At 42.5% G+C, this 21724-nt stretch overlaps 2 protein-coding genes across 4 annotated transcripts; both read right to left on the bottom strand.

Moving 5' to 3' along the window:
- Nucleotides 1-604: 604 nt before the first annotated feature.
- Nucleotides 605-10365, bottom strand: BCL2L15 (BCL2 like 15). The gene is made up of 4 exons (XM_004462974.3): nt 9288-10365; nt 8854-8975; nt 5040-5264; nt 605-4367 (listed from the first exon to the last, which is right to left on the bottom strand). Exons 1-4 carry the CDS (start codon nt 9415-9417, stop codon nt 4350-4352), a joined length of 495 nt encoding a protein of 164 aa, XP_004463031.1. The 5' UTR covers nt 9418-10365; the 3' UTR covers nt 605-4349.
- Nucleotides 10366-10475: 110 nt separating this feature from the next.
- On the bottom strand, nt 10476-21695 carry AP4B1 (adaptor related protein complex 4 subunit beta 1). 3 transcript variants are annotated; one of them, XM_023590100.2, is made up of 11 exons: nt 21509-21621; nt 19864-20088; nt 19297-19427; nt 18774-18921; nt 18259-18389; nt 17893-18036; nt 16020-16103; nt 14857-14960; nt 13823-14030; nt 13328-13609; nt 10476-13064 (listed from the first exon to the last, which is right to left on the bottom strand). In XM_023590100.2, exons 1-11 carry the CDS (start codon nt 21619-21621, stop codon nt 12598-12600), a joined length of 2037 nt encoding a protein of 678 aa, XP_023445868.1. In that variant the 3' UTR covers nt 10476-12597. The 3 variants fall into 3 exon arrangements, with proteins under 3 accessions (XP_023445868.1, XP_012382409.1, XP_004463027.1); XM_012526955.3 differs by having other exon boundaries at nt 17893-18389; nt 21509-21695; XM_004462970.5 differs by lacking the exon at nt 21509-21621 and adding an exon at nt 20638-20717 and having other exon boundaries at nt 17893-18389.
- Nucleotides 21696-21724: the final 29 nt, after the last annotated feature.

Below are 21724 nucleotides of genomic sequence, written 5' to 3'. Positions count from 1 at the left end.
GGTTCTAGTTGGACAAGAACCTGGGGGAAACACTTGTCAACCCACTACAGCCTACTGTTAAAAATAACAAACCTGAAGCCTCATTTTTCATTTCATTGTTCATTCAATGTTGTCATTAATTTATCCATTCATTAATTAATATTTGAGTACAAGATAATAGGGGGTGCTACAGAAATGTACAACCAATTGTCTTCCTTCAAGGATACTTTTTTTCTGGTAGGAAAGATAAGTACAGAGATAACTACAGGTTTTATGATAACCATAAAAATGATACACTACAGGTTTTATGATAACCATAAAAATGATACAAACAAAATTTTGCAGGGGCAAAGATCAATTCTGGTTAGGATTATCTGGATGGCCTTCATGGAGGAAATGACATTTGGTTTGGGTCGTGAGAATGTCTACATGTAGAGCCTCTGAGAAAATACTATAAAGCATAAAGAGCAGGAGGAGAAGCGTGGCTCAGAGAGTGGCTCAGTTTGACTACAGCATTGAGTAGGTAGCAGAGAGTCAAGACTGGTAAGACTAGAAAGGGGGCTGGGGCCAGACCTGGGTGGCACTTAATGACAGGCAGGATGGGCAATGGAGGACCACCAAAGGGTTTTTCTCTTTAACAACTTTATTGAGGTAGTATTGGCATACAATAAACTATGCATTTCAAAGTGTACAATTTGATAAGTTTTGGCATGTGTATACACTCACAAATCATCACCATAATCAAGATAATGAACATATCCAATCACCCTCAAAAGTTTCACTTTTAAAAACTGAAGCGTTTTGAAAGAATGACCAAGCAATGCTTTAGAAAAGTATTTTTTTTTTAAATTGCCTCCTTCTGATAAATTGTTTTAAAGTCTCATGTTTTCCTTCATGGTATATAAAATGTCAAAATGAATTATACCATTTCTAAAAATAAGTCAAAGCAATGGACAAAGACACCACAGCTTTGGTCTTAAACCAGGAAGACCAGTCTGGTGGCAGGACACGGGACAGGCTGGGATGGGGTAAGCCTAGAGGAGGACAGCCAAACTGAAAACCTAATTGGAATGCTTTAGCAATAGCCTGGGTAGTAGTATAAATACTATAGGCAGGTAATGATAAACTCCGGGAGAGAATCAGGACAAAAAGGAAGGAGTAAATGAGAAAGACTAATTGGGTGTAGAAGACTGGAGAGAACGGGAAGGTAAAAATTATAGGTTTTGAACTAGTTGGATGGCAATCTGGGTGAGTATGAGGATGAGAAAGGCGTTCAGAAATAAGGAATTGGAGTTTGGGGATAAGGATTTGGGAAGAAGCCAATAAATGAGATTTAGGAAACACCCTGTAAATGACTTCCAAAACCAACCTGAATATAATTCTGACACTTAGGTACCCAGGTAGCTAGGCCAGACTCCACAATCCATCAAGGCAGCCCTTCAGATGCCAGCTACAAATTCAGGGGTCCAGGCCATCTGAACTTCTAACCAACTGGCTACAAATCTGGGGGTCCCCATGACCCCCTCAGGTTCAAAAATTCACTAGAATGACTCACAGAACTAAGGAAAGCACTGTACTTAAGATTACAGTTTTACTCTAGCTAAATGGACACAAATGAGAAGTGCAAGCAAGCGTCCATGTCCTCCCCACATGGAGTCAGAATGTGGTCATGTCACCTCCCAGCACAGACTGTCAATCATGGAAGCCAGTCATGGAAGCTTGCAGGGCCTCGGTGTCCAGGGCTTGTACTACAGCTTCTTCACACAGGCATGGTTGATTGAATCAACGCACATATGGCTGAACTTGATCTCCAGCTCCCCTTCCCTCCCCAGAGGTGGGAAGTTTGAGCTGGTATGTCCTGGTTCAAAGCCCCAATCCCCTAACTTGTGGTTGGTTTTTCTAGCATGGCCAGCTCCACCTCAGATGACCCCAAATCATCTCACTAGCATAAACCACCAGGTGTGGTTTAGGGCCAACCATAAATTTAAAAAGGCACACTGGAAATTCCAAGGATGTACAGCTTACTTCCTGGGAACCAAAGTAATATCCCAGCCAAGTTCTTCATTATACTGTATACCTAAAGCTATGAGTTGCTTACAGCTGTGAGGGACAGAGTAAGTGGAGAGAAAAATGTCAAGTTACAACCTTGTGAACTCCAAATCACAGGGGCCCCAAATTGCTAGTTACACAGTGCTTTAAATGTGCCAGGCACTGGGCTAAGCCTTTTACAAAATGCACTCTTTCCTTTATTTCTCATAAAACCCCTATTAAATATTAATAGTTGCCAAATCATCTCTATTTTACAGATGAGGAAAGTAAGGCACAAAGGAATTATATCACTTTCCTAATATCACATGATTAGCCTAGGGTGGAACTGAGTTGTAAAATCAGGCGACTTGAATTTTGGGCTACAATGTCTTCTTCCTGCAGCCCTGTCACTTCAGTTATAGTAGGCTAGGGTAGCCTCACAACAAACATAACACCCAGGCCAGATGTGTGCTACCCATTTGCCTGGTATAATCCCAAGGGCCCCATATCCTCAATCTCAAGATACTGCACTGTACAATGAGCTAGATTCATGGTCTGATGTTCTGTGGGGAATAGGATAAAACATGGAGATGGTAGGAGGGGCAAGAAAAGAGAAAGAGGAGGCTGCTGGCCTCTGACATTTATCATTCAATTTAGATTACAGTGGCTGAGACTTAGTTCAAATGGGTAGAGAAGAATTTTATTTCATAAACAGAATAGCACTAGTCAAACTGAAAATAGTGATTTGACCTAAGAGGTCAAATATAAAACTCACCAGGTTGAATTTACAGTAAAATCAAGGATAAAAGGATGCATCCAGTGTCTTAATCGGTAGGAACAAAGCTACTTTCTACTAAAGAGAAACCTGAAATCTCATTTCTGGTTTACTAATCTATTTTGATTTATCCAGGAATAGAAGAAATAATTATAATTAGAAAAAGTAACACTACATTACCAGTACTACAACTTTACTCCTCTGCATTTAGGGGAGCCAGATGGCTGCTGGCTAGAGGGAGAGGAAGTGGTTAGCTTTGTTAAACTTCAGCCAAAGTCATTAAAACCTCTTTTCAAAACTAGATATAGCAGTGGTTTTCTTCCTGGCATTCAGGTAAACAGCCTGCTTTTTGGACTTATCAGTGATGCAGTCTCTCCCTGATGGATGCCTACTAATCTATTAGATTATTAAAGACTATTTTGAGACATACAAATCATAGAAGTCATATGCTTTGCTTCTAATCACTCTCAGTTGTGGTAGGGGCAGGGAAATCTATACCCTCTATTGACTACCTAGGAACAAAGAACTCTCTGATTTGTCAAAGGCCCTGGAGAAAGTGTTGACTATGCAAGAACTAACACTTTCAGACTGGGTTCTGGAAAAAAAAAAAAAAAGAGTTAAGAATGAGTTTAAATATTATCTACAACTGTGTTAGGCAAGAATTATCAGGACTGTAGTAGAGTTTAAGCTACCGAAGGAAAAATTTTTATTTAGCTTTAGAGCAGACATGGGCAAACTTTTTCTGTAAAGGGCCAGAGAGTAATAATTTTAGGCTTTACGCTGTAACTACTCAGCTCTGCCAGTGAAGTGCAAAAGCAGCGCAGACTCTGTAAATGAGCGAGTGTGGCTTTTTTCCAATGAAACTTTATTGACAAAAACAGGCAGCAGGCCAGACTTGGCCTGTGGGTCATTGCTTGCCAGCTTGCCAACCCCTGCTCTTGAATGATGATTCTTAAACTCTAATGTGCATCAGAATCACCTGGGGAATCGGTTATAAAGAGAAAATGAGAGAGAATAAGAATCTCTGGGGATGGGGGCTGGGAACCAGCAATTTAACCAGGTCCACAAGTTGTCTGTGACTCACACTCTGAGAAACACTGTGGTATGCAGTGAGCTTCATCAAAGCAGGGTGGCCTTACTGTCCTGAATGTGGGCTGGCACTTCCTACATCCTGTGGTGGCAAAAATGCAGTAACTGTTTTATCTTTCTTTGACCTTTCTTGTAGAAAGACAGATGAATGAACTGCTATTTTTGACTTCTAGCCTCTAAAATGCATGAAACAATTATGCTCAGGTGAAATTAACATGAAATTCAGATATGAATTTGAATTCCACGGCCTTTGGTTCCACCGGATCTCATTAAAACTCATATAAAAACAAAGTGTAAAGTCTCTGTAGACTTGTAAGAATGCTTCCAGCTGTAACCATCAGTAGAAAAGAAATAATTTTGTTAAATTCAGTTCTCTCCAAATGAAGTGGTTTTGATTTGTTTTAATTGCCAGAAATCAATCACTCGATCAGTCAAAGAGGGAGTGATGTTCAGCCTGAGGAACAGTTCCACCTCTTCTTCAGCTCTCCAGATTTTCCTAGAAAGGATAGTAAAAATCCTATAGTCAAAGGGATGGTCATCATGAACTTCCTAAAGGAATCAGGGAATGATCTGCAGATAACTCCAAGGAAATGCAGCTCCTACTAAGGCTTCAGCTGCTGCTGGAAATGGATGGGCGTACTCCTGCCAGGGGTCCACCGCAGAGGATGTGCTGATGAGTAATAAGACACGGGCGCAGAGTACATAAGGCCTCACAGTTATCGCCACAGCACATGAGACCAATTGTTTATTGTTAGATGAAATTAGGATGATTCTGAACTTCCTCTGCACATACACCCAAAGGTGTTAGCAAAAGCAGACCCAGAAATTTACCTGAGAGCCGAGGGAAGCCAGCCTAAGATTAGAACTCGATCACTGATATGCTTTAGAGATTATTATGTGTAGAAAATGGAGAATAGCTTTACAAAGTCAGCAGTCAACATTTTAAGCAAAATGACTCTGAAGTCCAACCCCTACAGGCTGAGCTTCTGACTGCTCCCATTTTCTATGGCAAGAAAATCACAGCACTTTCAGCAAAGTAAGGAGGCCGGTTTCCCTGCTTAGTTTCCAACTTACAAAAAGGGTCACGAATTGGAGTCCCAGGTATTAGTACAAAAACAATTTAAACTGTCTAGCATAGTCAATTTAAAAGTTTAGCCAACTTACTTACCCAGCCACCCTGGCTCTCGATGAACTCCCGGATGGCTCTGTTCCCATTGATCATATCTACCACAGGGATCGCCACCTGTCTTACTATTTCAGGAGCCATGTCAGCCACACGCTCCAGAAGTTTCACAGACACTGCCAGAAATGCTCTCTCATAAGCTAAGCTGGAGTCCTGAGCACACCAGGTCTTGCTAAGAGAGCTCACTGTATCCTGGAGGATAGCTCCTGCCTGGGGAGAGACACAGCATAGATCAGTGGAGTAGCACAAGAAGTGCAGGATGCTGCAGGTGCAGGAAACCAATAAAACAAGTGTTACCCAAAGAGTGACAAATGTGTCACTGGTGGTATCTGAGGCAATCTTAGAGAGTAGGTGGATGAACCTTTCTCATTTTAATATTTTGTTACTTATTTTAATTGGTATTAGAAAAATATGGGAAGCAGACTTGGCCTAGTGGTTAGGGCGTCCGCCTACCACATGGGAGGTCCGCGGTTCAAACCCCAGGCCTCCTTGACCTGTGTGCAGCTGGCCCATGTGCAGTGCTGATGCACGCAAGGAGTGCCGCGCCACACGGGGGTGTCCCCCCCGTAGGGGAGATCGACGTGCAAGGAGTGCACCCCATAAGGAGAGCGCCCAGCATGAAACAAAGTGCAGCCTGCCCAGGAATGGCGCCGCACACACGGACAGCTGATGCAGCAAGATGACACGACAAAAAGAAACATAGATTCCCATGCCACTGACAACAACAGAAGCAGACAAAGAAGACACAGCAATAAATAAATAAATCTTTCTTAAAAAAAAAGAAAAAAATATAAGTAGTTCATAATTTCAGATATCATTGTTTAAGATGAACAATATGACTGAAAGAAAACTAGAAAGAAAAATATTAAGTACATGATAGTATAGTTAGTCAAACTGTGATGGTATTGCTGAAATAACAGAAGTCTAGGGAACACTACAGTAAAAAATCAATTAGCCTCCCTTCCCAAACAATTCGGTCCAAAACCCATGAGGAAGGGCCACGCATGGTCTAAAAGGGGGCCAGTGGTTGTTAGAGTAGGGTGTTGGTACCCAAACAAGCTGAGAAGGGCTTCCTTGTAGTAGAGCACCTAGGTCTTGGTTTTCAAATGCCATTCTTCATTAAAAGAAACCATAGTTTCCTGAAGAAATGGCTCACTCTCGGGCTGGGGTACAGCAAGTACAAGTCTACTGTCAGAAAGTAAGGACATACTCAGAGAATGATAATGACATGTCAAAAAGACAGAGTCCAGTCTGAAGGAACTCCCACTGGCCAAATCTGGGAGAATTTAAGCATCTAAATCAGGGGTTCTTAATCAGGGGTCCACAGAGCTGAAGATTTCAGGGGTCTGTGAGATTGAATTGAAAATTTAAAAAAACATTATTCTTACGGGGATGTGTTGGTGAGGTTGTAATCTTTATTAAGTAATAAAGAGTATAATGTGGACTTAGTAAGGGGTCAATGGCTTACACATAACTGGCAAAGGGATCCGTGGAACAAAAAAGGTTAAGATTCTAAATAAATAAAGCAAAGTTATTCTATAACTCATAGAATAAAGAATTCCTGAGTCAAAATTGATATTGAAATTTTGATGAGCCAGCTCTCACTTTTTCCCTGTTCTTGCTTTCTACTCCCAGTTCTTGCCTTCTTCACCCCTGCCTGGAACCACATCCAAGTAAAACCTGGGCATTTCTAATCTATAACGGGGAACTGAGTCTGTAAATCGGCCCTCTTTATCACTCTTCAGCCCCTTCCTCTCCACCTGGGACCCATGATCTGTAATTTTCTCCCATTTCTCTTCTCACCATTCCTTAATAAATTACTGGCCTAACAAAAAGAGAAGAAAAGAAAAAAGAAACTTTGATGAGATGTGGGATATTTACAGAGTTTCAAAGTACATCCCTACAAAGGAGAAAACATAACTTGACAGTGGAGAAGCCTGGCAGACAGTATGTCACTTGTTATGGGGATGCAATGAGAACACAGCCATGCTTCTGTGCTTTTCCTACCAAAATGCATACTCAAAACCTTTTCGGGGAAGCGGCTATGGCTCAATCAGTTTGGCTCCCGTCTGCCACATGGGAGGCCCTGGGTTTGTGTCCCAGGGCCTCCTTGTGAAGGCAGGCTCGCCCGCACACTGTGGAGAGCTGCCAGCCCTGGTGCTGTAGGGTGCCGCCCTGCCCAAAGGTGACCTGGAGAGCTGACTCAGCAGGGTGGCACAGCAAAAAGGGAGACAAGTAAGAAAGCAGAGGAGTGCACAGCGAACGGACCTGGAGAACAGGCAGTGGGCAAGCCACAAGGGGGGGAAGGGAAATAAAAAATAAGTAAATAAATAAAAACCCAGTCACAGTTTAAAAAAAAAACAACAAAAACCTTTCATGAGGAAACATCAGGCAAACCAAGTTAAAGAATGTCCTACAAAATAACTAGCCCCTAACAAGTGTCCAGGTCATGAAAATCAGGAAAGACTGAGGAACTATTCCAGATTGGAGGAGACTAAAGAGACTTGACAATTAAATGTACTGAGTAATTCTGGCCTGGATCTTTTGATTATAAATGTCATTATTAGGACAACTGGTAAAACTTGAATGGGATCTGAGAATTAGATGATAGTAACGTATCAATGTCAGCTTCTTGGTTTTAATGGTTAGATTGTGATTAAGAGCATGTACTTGTTTGATAGAAATATTAAATATTAGGAGATAACGGAACATTGTAAACTACTTATGGAAGGAAAAGTCTTTGTATTATACTTGCACTTTTTCTATGAATTTGACATTGTTTTCAAATTTAAAAAATGAGAAAAAATGTGGAGTCAGCTAGACTGCCTAGGACAGCTTAGGGACAAGGCACTCGGAGCAACAAGTCCAGTTGTTCCCAGAATTTCGAGAAGGCATACCACCCAAGCTGTATTTAGGAGTAATAAAGTATAATAGTTAAGAGTGTGGTTCTGGAATCAGTCTGGGTTCAAATGCTTGCTTCAACACTTCCTGTGTGACCATAATTACTTGCTTGCCTATATCCCCACTTCCGTATCTTCTTAAATGGTTACCAAGTCAGGAAATACTTGAGGGCCTATTGTGTGCCAGTCACTGTTCGAGCAGTGAACAAACAGGTTAGATGTTTGCTGTCATGGTGTTATATGCAGATGGAGAGAGGATTCTCTAGCAGTAATAGTTTCTATACCTCATTAAAGGAGATTAAAAAATGTAAAGCACTTAGAATAGTGCCTGGCACATTGCAAATAATGAGTTAATACAAGCTATCATTACAGATATTAACCAGAACATGTCCTAGAACAGTGTCTTATGGTCTTTACTGCCAATAGAGAATCCAAGTTTTACAACCACTAATGAGCATTCTGATGGACTCACCCCTCATTTCATCAGACTTGTCAACTGTCCATCCTTCCTGTATATGGTTTCACTGCTGGGGGGGAAATAATATGCCCACTCCCAGCAAACAGGGCTCCTGTGCAGAATAAGTACTAAACAGATGCATAAAAGATACCTGTCAGAAATAAAATGCTATAGATTTCCTCTGTGCTACTAAGCACAGCTCTGATGAAAACCGAGTGGAGATAACTACCTGAGATAGAAGAGTTTTCTACCTCGATCCCACTTACGTTTTCATTAACTCCTGAAGACTTGGCAATATGTGAATTCCAGCTCTACCTCCTTAGAGGAATATAAGCCCCCAAGTCTTTCACCGAACATTTCTAGTCACAGTAGAAAAGGAGTGGTAGGAAAAGGAAGCCTGAAATAGAAAAAAGCAGTAAAAAGGAAGAAATAGAAACTTCACCTGTCCCCGAGTGGTTTCTGCAATGACGCTTTTGACAGACGCCTCTATTTCTCCATTGAACTGGTCGCCCAACATCCGAAGGCGACCGGCAATGATGGCCACGTCAAAAGAGCAGGGATCGCCTAGGACAGAGGGAACACAGCACACTTGTCACAACGCTTGAAGGGATGGCTAGGGCCAGCAACCTGGGCTCCAGGGGATGTTCTTTAAACTTTTAAGCAATCGGGGCATCGTTCTCGCCTAAGAACAACTCAAATATTCTGTTGACACCAAGTCAGGAAATCTCCCTCCACTGAAAATCTCTCTCCCTTCCATGAGGAATTCAGGTGTTGCTGAAAGTTTACTCTGCCTTTTGAAACTTAAGAGGAAATAAAGAAAACAGACTCAGATTCTCTTATTGACCTACGATCACCACCTCAGGCCAAGCGCCTTACCTGATGAATCTGTTTCAGCCACACAATCTAGTTCCCGGTCAGCAACCTGCAATGTTGTTCCCAAGAAGTCTGCGAGCAGAGTGTCCACAATGCATTCGGTTTGTCCCTCAAAAGTTTGGAGGCTCTTCATTGTAGATGTTTGCTACCAAGTGTTGCTTTTCCAGAAAACAAGCAGTTTTCAGCTCAGCAGAAAGTCAGAAACACTAGTAAGCCAGCAGATGTGTCTTCCTCTTATAGTTTTCTAAGGGGACATACAGTTCTGGATCCTTTCCCATCAGCTTTCTTCAAAAATACTGCTTAGAGAGACTTCTATGGAGGGCTAGCTGGAGAAGACTTTCTGAGTCAGGACCACACCCTAGCCAGTATCTAGATTAATAAATAACTTTTATAGGAAGATAACAAATCTAGAGCTGAACCAGAGTTGAGGAAGAGCCTCTTGGCTAGTTTCATTAAGAAATACTTCCTGTTAGGTTCTGAGAATAGTATAATCTAAAGAAGGAAGGTTTTGAAGTTTTAAAAGTGGTCCATATACTTAAATCTGGATAACAGCATCTTTTTGCCATGATCATACATGATCACACACAATATTAATGAGCCCCTGTACAAGGCACTATACTAGGCACTAAAAATAACACAGAAAGTTTCTGTCCTCATGGTGCTTAATTTCAGCAGGAAGTACATATTAAATGACTAATCATATCATTTCTTGTGCTGCTGAAATACAGAGTGCTAAAGAATGTGAAGACGGATTCTCTGAAGTAGTTTGATCCCCAGTACCTCTTAAAAACAAACAAAAAAAGAAATGAACAAGCAAATAAATGAAAAAACCAACTCTCATTGGGGAGCAGATGTAGCTCAGTGCTTGAGCGCCTGCTTCCCATGTACAAGGTGCTGGGTTCAATCTCTGGTACCTCCTGAAGAAAAAAAGATAAACATCCACTTGTATAATCAAATCACGTACCTGTAGAGAGGCCCCTAGAGAGGGAGGAATATTAAAGCGTTAACTTCAGGATACACTTAAGCTTTGGTGACTTTGCTTATAAATTAGTGAAACCAGGCTAGAGTTAATTAGGATCATTTTAAATTACACTCTCCAAAAGCAACAATTTCATTTTCTGCCGTGCTCTTACATTATAGAACAGCAACCAAGTAGAACTTAATCTTCTAAAAAGGAGTCAAGAGTTGGGATCACTTTTAGTAACACTATTTAATCAATTGCTGAGCCATACCTAATTTTCTTTAGGTTCACATTTCAGTTATAGTCTATAATGGCGAAGAATCACTTCACTCGATTTTCACAGCCTGCATCCAGTCCCTTTGTAATAATTTAAATTGGCAGCACTTCACACTTCAATTTTATTTCTCATAGTACCTAACTAAACATTCATAGTTTAACTGAACAAGTCAAAACATGGGAGAAGCAACTTTGACACTGTTGTGGTCTTTCCCCCTCATCCCTTGAGATCCATGGTCTAAGATCAGTGGGGGTAATTTTGTCCCCCTGGGAACCCTTGGCAATGTCTGGAGACATCTTTTTTTGGGGAGACATTTTTAACTGTCACAACTGGAGCTTCCACTGGTATGTAGTGGGTAGAGGCCAGAGATGCTTCTAATAATCAGCCTACAAAGAAAAAAAAAGCCCTACCCCTCCTCCCCCCAAATGTCTGGCTCCAAATGTCAAAATACTCTGGTCTAGATGAAATTTCATTATTTTCTGTATAATTGATACAATATAACAAAACATACTTCAAACACCAACTGCAAAATCGTGTCAAAATCTAATTATTTATGGCCATTCATTCAATATTTATTGAGTTATTACTATGGGTCAGGCACTGTGGCGACAGAAGGAAAGACAATTACTCTCCTTAGAAATTGTCTAGTGGGGAAAACCCTTCAACAAACAACATACAAAACCCAGGTTCTTACCAGAAAATTCAATACTGTGTTATCTACTCCTGTTAAGAACCTAGTTGAGAGAAGTGCTGGGTGAAAAATTATCTGAAGGATATGCAGTCCATCTAGGTAGCTAGGTAGCCATGGGGCTTGAAGTAAGCTGCATGATGAAGGTTATACACTTGGATCATGTTATTTTAAGTCGCTGAAGAAATGCCTTTACTGAGCTTCACACTACAACTATGTGCTCTGCTTTCACTGAAGAATACTGTAGGAAATTCATGTGAAGTCCTTTACAAACTTCCTACAGGAATTGTACAACCTCTGTGAAAACTACATGGACATTTATTTTGGAAATTAGAATTGGAATGCTTCCTCCTCTCTGATGATAATTGTATAACTGTTTCCTTTCACTCCAACTGCCACATCGCTTACAGAGCCAAGTGTGAGGCTCAATTATACCAAACTGTGTAGGCCCTCACAGCCCGAACGTCTGTGTACTCCCTGTCTCCGCCCTGGAGATAGTCTTAACTGGTGCTCTCGTTTTCCCTGTTCCAGATTCTCTGGTCTTATTTATATTTTACCATCATTCTATTACATCTGTTCTTGCCATAAGTTGTCTCAATTAATGTGTAAAATATGGTTAAGTATAAATAAAATTAAAAGTGAGGAAAAGCAACAAGAAAATAAACAATGATGAGTAGGGCTGGAGGTATGCACTGGCTGCTTTGGCAGCTTGAAGGAGACCCCTAATGAAGGCCGTTAGGGTCGCAGAAAACTTCTTGAAGGAGTTCATAACTGAGCTGACCACTGAAGGACAGACTAGGATTTACTTAAAGAAGTTATAGGGGTGAGGAAATGGTCAGGCAAGAAATAAAAGCAGGTGCAAGGTGAGAGCCTGATGCATTCAGGGAACTGCAAGCTGTAAGCTTTTGTCAGAAAAGAGGGTGTTTTGGGGGAGTGATGAGACATGACACAGAGAAGTAAACAGAATACAGATCATAAAGGACTTCAGATGCCATAGTAAAGGCTTTGGACTCCGGCCTCAAAAACATGATAAAAAATATGAGAACAGCCAGGGGTTTACCAACATAATCCAGGGAAGGAAAGATGACCCCCATATATGGAAATCAGTTTCCACAGATATCAGACACCTTTGATTAGTAAAACAATCCCCCATATTGATCAGAAAATAATCCAACCCCATCCCCAAACCACAGGATCCCTTCACTAACATTAACCTTTATAATACCGCCATGGAAAAGTCAATGGTCTTTGGAAAAAACATAAGAAACCCTGATTCCTAGATTTCCCCTTCTCCTTTGCATCTGCTATTATCCAGCAGTGCTAGTAAGGAAAACCGAGGAACTCCTATAGCTCTTCACCTCCACTCAGGATAAGCAGCCAGGTGCTGTTATGATTTTATGTCTCCAATTGTTCCAATCACAGTTTCTAATATAGAAATAAAACTGTTCAGTGTCTCAGGCTGTGCCTCACTTTGTTTCACAGAGATCTGCATTTCTGAATTCCTGGGCTCCAACAGCAGTTCCGTTAAAAACAGGCAGCCGGTATCGTCCTGGGCACTGAGGTAGGCTTTCCACGGCTGGGCCCCGGTCCTGCTCGTGGCGATGGTCTGGATGTTCACTACCTGCAGGGCCATCTGGAGGGTGTCAGGATGGACTGCTCCCTGCCAAGGCAACACTTGCCGACGAGCAACTTTGAGGCTAAGCCAAGTTTTCTCAAAATACTCGGCAGTAAGCTGGCGATTAGGGACTAGTGAGAGGGCTTCAGAATCAGAGAGTTCTTGTACCTTCTCCTTGTTCCCTTCAGGAATCAAGGGTCCTGATTCCTTCTCCTTGTTCCCTTCAGGAATCAGGGGTCCTAAAAGAGTCAGAAAGTTTGAGTAAGAGATGCTCTTGATCCACAGGAGCTACAGTTTTTACCTAAATCCTCAAAAGTACACAAGGTAATTTTTATCCTTGGATACACGGCTTAAGTAACCAATGAGGAACTGCTTTCTTGCTCACAAAGGCTTCGAACTCAGGCCAGTGGTCTGAGATTCGGCCAAGGCACTGGACCTTTACCAGTCACTGTAGAAGGTAAAAATTCCTCATGACAAGATGGACGGTAAGGGCTACTTTTACCTGACGTGGTAAAGGATGCAGTGCTGGGAATCGCTGGGCCACGGCATTCTGCGCCCTGTAACTTAGAGATGGTTGCCCAGCGGGCTTTGCCATACACTGGTTGAAGCGTGTTGAAGTCTAAGGCCCAGTTATTCACAGGTCTTTCTGCCTGATCCTCCAAAAGGCCAAGGGAAGGGTCAGACTTAGGGCTACACAGGATCCGCTTAACTTCATCGATGCCCGCTAAGAGGAGGCGATAATAGAAGAGTCCTCGGTCCCGTACCGCCATATCCTTTTCTTCCTCTAAGATAAGGTAACAGAACTGATTAAATACAAAAGTACTCTCCTACTAGCCCCCTGTGCCAACCACAATAGGAGAAAAAAAAAAAAGACAGAAAACCCTAGAAAACATTAACATTTCTCCTAAGGGTCTAGACACGACTCACCAAACAATAAAAGCTGCCAGAATTTCCACTACGAGTCAGGGCAAGTACTATTACCTTCTGAAGAACCTACCTATGCAGTAATATAACAAACGGCCCAGCATATCTTGGCACTCAGCAGGGCGTAAGAGGAAAAGGCGCAGCAGTGCAGTGAGTAGCTCCATCTTAACAGCTGGAAATGACTCAGACTTCACGTTCTCTACAAAGTCCTCCAGCACGTAAGGAGCATTGGGAATCCTTTCCCCATGGACCCCAAGTAGCCAAATAAGTGCCTGCTTCCCCTAAAGAATGACAGGATAAGAATAGGTGCTCAATACTTGGCTGTCCAGAACACAGGAGGTAGCAGGCAATTGCTACTTTTGCTTTTTCCCTACTGCCAGCAGCAAAGGTTTATTCTTTTATTTACTTAAAACTGCACTGTATTGATTCCCCCTTTTATGTCCTCTACAACAATGAGGAATGAAATTCCAACACACAGAAGGGGAATGAAACCAGAGAGTCTCAAGACGCTTACAACGTACATTAAACAATAAGGCTTCCTAACCTTGGGTCCTCTGTCCCAATACAGGGATTCAAGTTTCAGTAGAAAATCCTGAAAGAATTTCTCTAAATTACTTCATAAAAGTGGTTATTAACCTAAAGTACACATCAGAGTCATCTGTAATGCTTCTTAAGAACATATGTCACACACATGTTGGGTGAACTGTATGCTTTAAAATATGTGTCAATAAAATTGATTTCTTTGAAAAAAATGTGTTCCCCATCCTTGAAGATTTAAGTTAGTAGAACTGGAGTGAAGCCCAAAGCTTTGTGAAAATTCCACAGACGATTCTGATTCTCATTCCAGCTGAAAACACCATGGTCTAAATCTGACACAAAATTGTTCAAGAGAACAATGGTATCAAAGTATTTATAATAATGAAGACCATAAACAAATCCTAATGTCTTTATAAGTTATGCCCCATCTATAGCCAAAAGAGCATCTGAAATGGCAGTCAATTCTAAATTTCCACTTCAGACACTGGGTAGAAAGAATAAGGAGATGCTGCTTCAGAGGGCAGGGTCCCAAGCATTCCTCCTCGGCCTAGAAGAAAAGGATGAGTCTACCTCACTGTCCTGAATATTCTCCTCGGAGCCGGGCAGCGCCTGACACACAGCTTCGGTACACTGAGGACACAACCAAACCAGGTCACGGAAAGTCTGCACCACCACTACAACACAGACCAGGACACGGGGCACGAGGTTAGCACCTCCACGGCTGTTCTTAAGAACTAATACTAGATTTGTGGGTGCATTTCTGTAAAACAGGCGTTAGAAGAGCAGTCAATGATTATCTGGGAAATACCCAACATGGGCAATAATTCCCTGAATGAATGTTGCTCTTAACGAATATACGAGCTAATGTATGGGAAAGTCCTTTTATTTTTTTTAAAGATTTATTTATTTATTTCTCTCCACTCCCTCAGTGTTTGCACTTGCTGTGTCTGTTCATCTTCCTTTTTTTTTGGAGGCACCAGGCACTGAATCCAGAACCTAATCACTTGAGCCATCTCTGTTCCCTGCTTTGTTGGGTCTCTCATTATATTTTTTCTTCTTGTGTCTCTTGTTGTGTCATCTTGTTGCATCAGCTTGTTGCGTCAGCTTGCTATGCCTGCCCGTTGCACCAGCTCCTTGTCTTCTTTAGGAAGCACCAGGAACCGAATCAGAGAACTCCCACATGGTAGGCAGAAGCTCAATCGTTTGAACCACATCTGCTTCCCAGAAAGTACTTTAGAAAATATAAAGCTGTGCCCAAATGTGGGACAGTGCTGCTGCTGTTGAATAATACTTTGAAGACAGCATAAATGGAGCCACTAGAGTCAGGATCTAAGGCAAGGCAAGTGAGGTGCTTAGGGTGCAAACTTAAAGAGACACTCGAGGTTGGCACCTTGCTTGCCACACCCTCGCCCCAGCCCTGGAAGACACTGCCTGTGTGGACTGTCATAAAGCAAAAAGGGGTAAACTGATTTTGTTAAAAAATAAAAAAAGAGGGGGTAAACATGGGGAAATAACAAGCAAGGTCATCCCAGGACCAGATTATCTACAGTATAGCTCCTGTAGACCATGGGAGCCTGGAGACTTTTTAAGCTAGCAGATCTTTCTCTGACAGGAACAGATGATGAAACAAGGAAGTTGTTAAAATCTGTATTATTTATTCAACAATAGATATTTTTTGAGCAACAGCTATAGGTCAGGAACTTGAAGAAAAATCCTAGAAAGGCAGCCATTACCTGTGGTGATATGCTCTTGTCGAAGCCCCAGCAACTCTGTTAGAATCTGCACACACTGGTCTGTGTAGGTCCTGGCAATGCCACCTACAGAGGAAGGGAAAACAGAGAAAGGTGTCAAGTTACAAAAGCACCCCTTATGTGATGAAATAAGAAGAGTTTGCTGTGCAGAGAATTTGGTGAAAATGAATCCATTTTTTTTTTTTAATTAGCCACTAGAAAACTGGAGGTTCATGGAAAAAGAATTTCCCAATTGAAGAGGGTTGAAAACTCTCAATAACAAAGGTTATCTGCAAGCAGCCAGCTAGGAGCTTGTGTTTGTTGCAGCACGCCTACACAGGAATATTCCTGCTGCAACACCTGACAGTAGTCTCCTGACCACAGCATTATCACTCTCTTTCTTGCGCCCTCTTCTCTGCCCCTACAAATAACCATAACTTTATTCTAAATATGATGGTTTCTCCCCTGCACCACATCATTTGAAGCCCTTCAACAAAACTTAGTTCCCCAGCTGCTTTCATTTTATGAGTCACTCTTGTCTTAAATGAGAGTATTAGATTTAGGATCTATTCTCTGTTAGTCTGTATTCAACACAAGACATAGGCTGTTGTATAAGCTCAATATAAGAAAAGTAAACTGACAAAAGACTGAGTTAGGAGAGCTGGGTTCCAATTGCAGTTCAGGAAGTAAATGACTTTTTGGCAAGTTAAGGAACCCTTTTGTGCCTAGGTTTCTTCATCTTTAAAATGAAGTTAGGGAAGTGGATTTGGCTCAATGGATACAGCATCCATCTACCACATGGGAGGTCCAAGGTTCAAACCCAGGGCCTCCTGACCTGTGTGGAGAAGCTGGCCCATGCACAATGCTGATGTGTGCAAGGAGTGCCGTGCCATACAGGTGTGTCCTCCGTGTAGGGGAGCCCCCCATGCAAGGAGTGGGCCCCATAAGGAGAGCCACCCCGCGTGAAAAGTGCAGCCTGCCCAGGAGTGGGGCTGCACACACGGAGAGCTGACAAAGCAAGATAACACAACAAAAAGAGACACAGATTCCTGGTACTGCTAACAAGAATACAAGTGGACACAGAAGAACATACAGTGAATGGACACAGAGAGCAGACAACTGGGGGGAGGGGGAAGGGGAGAGAAATAAATAAATTTTTAAAATGAAGTTAATAGACAATGGATGTGGTTCAACCACTTAGAAGCTGCCTCCCAAATGTGAGGTCCTGGGTTCAGTTCCCGGTGTCTCCCAAAGAAGATAAGCTGATGCAATGGGCTGGTGCAGTAAGCCGATGCAACAAGATGATGCTATGAGGAAAGACAATGACGAGATACGAGAGATACAACAAGCAGGGAGCAGATGTGGCTCAAGCAATTGGGCACCCCCATCCCACATGGGTGGTCCCGGGTTTGGTTCCTAGTAACTCCTAAAAGAAGACAAGGAGACACAGAGAGCACACAATAAACAGACACAGAGAGCAGGCAGCGAGTGCAATGAGTGGGAGAGAAATAAATAAATCTTTAAAAAAAATTGAAGTTAATAACACATGTCCACTTGCCGTGAATGCCTCACAAGACTGTGGCAAGATAATGTGCAGAAAGCATTTTGGATAGTAGACAACAAAAGGCAATATAAATTCTAAGTGTTATTACTTGGGATAATTTAAAATGAAGGCACCTTGTTCTCTATCCTGGGAACTATGACAAGTCTTGAAAAAAGAACACACACCTCCCTCTCTCCTTGTTTGTAGTCACTGACCCAATTCTTTGGTGCAGGGCTGAAGAAAGATGCATTCCCTTTTGCTCTCTAGAATTTTTCTGACTGACCACAGTTCTCCAGCTGGCTGGGCTAGGCTCTCAAGAAGGAAGACACCCACCTATGGCAAAGATAGCAGCCTGTGCAAAGTCAGCAGACACGTCAGTGCAGTATCCTCGAAGCTCCTCTAGCACCTGTTGCACGTTCTCATCATTCACCAGCTCACACAGCACCTCCACCTTTTGCAGCTTGATGTAGTGGGGCTCTGAGTAGGAGCAAAAGAACTTCTTGTAGTGGCTGCTGAAGTGACCTGGCAGGCTGCGTAAGATCTGGCGCACATGGCAGAGGGCAGCAAAACAGAGCTCGCGGCTCTCTGAAGAACAGGCAGCCAGCAGAGGCCCCTTGACTCGCACAAGCACGTCCGTTTGTACATGGGGGAAGTTTTTTGCCAAGATCAGAAAGAGTTTGGTGGCCCCCATCACCACACCTGGGCTACTGCTCTTGAGAAAGCTATCCAACAGATTGAGAATGTCAAACAGCTCCTCATCACTGCAGGGCTGGTAGCGTAGCAGAAAGTTCAATACTTCAGTCTGGCCCCACTGGTCCAGTTTTGACATTCTATCCAAAAAAGAAAACAGAAGAGGATTCTTCAAGCTAATGCTACTCATGAGCTGAATGTTCAACACAACAAAGGGAGAACTCTTAAAAACAGACTCTGCCGTAAATGAATCATTCCTCTTCAGTACAATTTAATGTTTACACAAAATAGGCTTTAAATTCCAAGGTGAGCTGACAGTACAAATGCATGCTCATCTAAGGCCAAAGACATACTCGGAATACCCTGGATCCAGATTCTTTACATTTTTAGACAGCATAAATGGCTTAGTTTGGAGGATATAATGGCTGTAAAGGAAGTTACACCCTATGACCATCTCCCTACATAGACAATCAGGATGGGGAATCCCATAATAAAAAGGGTAATAAATAATAAGAAATCCAAACCGATTTAAGAGGTGGTGTGCAATGGGTTTATTGATGACAACGCCTCCTTCCTGCCTCAGAATTTCTTCTAGGGACCTCAAGCAGTTCACAACCACGATTGGATCCTGGTCACGCAGCAAACTGTATAACTCATTTACCAAGGCACCGTCTACAAAAGAGAACAAGGATCTCAAGGAAAGAAGAAACGTTTCAGAGTCACAGGGACAGCCAGAGTACTAGCTCCAGGTTGACAAGGCTGAGCTGCTGTGCTACAAAAATGACAGAGGCAGTAACAAAGCACAAGGCAACAAATCCTCATCTCCAGCCTGGCTGAAGTCACCAGTGTAAAGGATCTCCCTTGGACCAGAAGAAAAGACTTCTCTAGTATCAGAAAATAGTAAGCCCTGCATCCTACTTAAAAAGACATGTACAGAAGTGGGACCACATTATTTTCTACCAAGCCCATACTCTTTCTGCAAAGTCATACACACAGTAGGAGCTCAATCAATAAATATTGGTCATGATAGGTAATGCTCAAACTTACCCACTTCAGAGTCTCCATGAAGATTATGCATCTTGGCACAGCCAAGGACCGCCACCCTTCTGACATATGAAGCCTTATCCCGTAAACCGTTGAGAATAGGCTGTTGGATATATTCCTGCACACCAGGCATCCTAGGCAGCACATTCCAGAGTCAGTCAGCTCCTAAAATACTAGTTTTAACTTAATTCAGCACCTGTTCCACGTAACAAAGGATTTAGTACCTGTGTGAATGCACATCTATCAGACCATGAAGAATAAGAGAAAGCCCCTCCCAAACTTAACAAGCCATAATTTGTTTTTTCATTTGGAATAATGTAGGAGAGGTAGCAAAAAAAAAAAAAATACGTACATAACTGCATTTAGAAATTTATAGCCCAAACTGAGGACTAGTTCACTGAGATTGAGAATAAAAAACTGCCTTTAATGAAACCCTATAATTTATAAAGCCAAAGCTACTGCTAAAAAGCTGAGTCAGGGTACAACAGTGTTTCTCCCTCATAAGAAGCTCAAGTAAACTGGCTTCATTAAAAATCAGTCACTGAGGAACTGGCAGAAGAGAGGGCTCACCTGAGGCTGCACATGCTCCGTAGGGCCAGCCCCCTCACCATTGGGTTGGGGTCTGAGCAGTCTTTGCACAGAGTATTGATGGCAAGGAGAGCCAGATCTGGTTTCAGGGGAGCATATGTGCACATGTACAGATAAACCAGCTTCTTCTGAACAATATCTACAGTGGCACTGGCCTTCACCATCTCCATGAAAACACCAGACATGTCCAAGCCCTGAGTCATGTGCCTGAAATACAGGGAAATAAGTAAATTTTTAGAAAATCCCTGACCTACAACAGAGGGAGTTTTCCTTATGCGTGTCTTGGTAATTCAACTAGATTGTAATCTCTAAGAGAAGCAATCAGGTTTACCTATGACATCACACAATACTTCACACCTTGGGACTGGACTAAACATTATTATTCAACAAACGCTTGTCGAACCCTTCATATATTCCAGTGAAATTCGGCGTTTACATTCCAGGTTTATGCGCAAGGCACATAACCTTGAAGACATGGTCTCAGACCTCTATGATTCAAATTTAGTAAGGAGGCAGATAAGAAAATCACTACAGTAAAATGGGGTATTATAACAGAAATAATGTAAAGGTGAAGTGGGAATTCAGAGGTCTGATACTGCCAGCAAGTCAGAACAGGCTGTCCTCAGAAGAAGTCATACTTAAACTGAATGAGCTGGAACTCACGAGGGAGATGTGGTCGAGAGGTAATGAGACTTATTATGGGGCAGGAATGATACATTCTTTTGAGAGTCTGCAGGTAGATGAAGTAATACTCACGGAAGGGTAGGTTTGGACTTTGTTCTGCGGTTTGCCACTTCTCAAACTATGGTCTCCTATCGTAATCAGCTGGGCTATTTCTAAAAAATGCAGATTCCTGGGTTCCACACCACCCTACCAAGATCAGAATCTCTCAAGATATGGAGTGGATGAAAAATTTACATTTTTAAAAAGCACTCCAAAAGACTTTCATCCACACTAAAGTTTAAGAACCACAGCTGTAAGCAATGGGGTTAATGCATTCAGATGTGCATACTGGAGAAAATAATTCACTGAAACAGGAAGGCACAGTGACCTACCAGTAAGCTACTGTAATTGCCTTGGTAATGAAGGCCTGAGTGCCAGTATAAAAGCCAGAACAGATATTTACAACTATGAATCCCTACCATCTGATAGGAGACAGCAAGAACCAGTGTCATCAAGGTTGACTCCCATGTTTCTTTATGGTTTGGTTGACTGGGTGGTGACATTCAGCAACACAAATGTAAGTGGAAGAGCAGGTTGAGGGAGGGGAGAAGGATGTGTTATCTGGGGCATGTGTCTAATCTCCAGTGGCGATATCAAGCAGGCAGTAGGAGATGTGGGGCTGAAGCTAGGTACATTAGGTCGGGACTAGATATATTATAGATCCAGGAATCACCAGCCTAAGTGTGATTGTTCAAACCTGTGATGGGGATGCGACCACCCAGCTGAGTAAAGGAAATCTCGTAAGGGAGAGTGAGATGGCACTCCAGAGAAGCAGAATTTAGACCCAATCTTTTAACTGCCATGTAGGAAAAGTTCGTTTACTCTTTCTGAGCGGCCGGGGGTTAGAGAAGCCCTGATGGAGACTGCAGTGGGGTGGTCACGACTCTTTAGAGCTGGCGGATACCTAATGACTCGTTGGATGACATTCCGGTAGCGCAGCCTATCGGCCTGAATGTGAGGGTTACACAGAGCCTTCTTCAGCTCCTTCACCACGTCCTCGGAGCCAAGGTACGGCATCGTCTCGCCGTCACGGGGCGGCGCCCACAGAGCCCACCTAAGCGATTCGTGCCTCTAGCTCCGGACGCGGGAACCTGCGTAAAGGAAATGCGAGTAGGCCAAG

This window comes from Dasypus novemcinctus, chromosome 9 (assembly GCF_030445035.2).
Source record: "Dasypus novemcinctus isolate mDasNov1 chromosome 9, mDasNov1.1.hap2, whole genome shotgun sequence".
Classification (NCBI taxonomy): Eukaryota; Metazoa; Chordata; class Mammalia; order Cingulata; family Dasypodidae; genus Dasypus; species Dasypus novemcinctus.
This window is presented reverse-complemented; position numbering and strand designations above follow the sequence as displayed.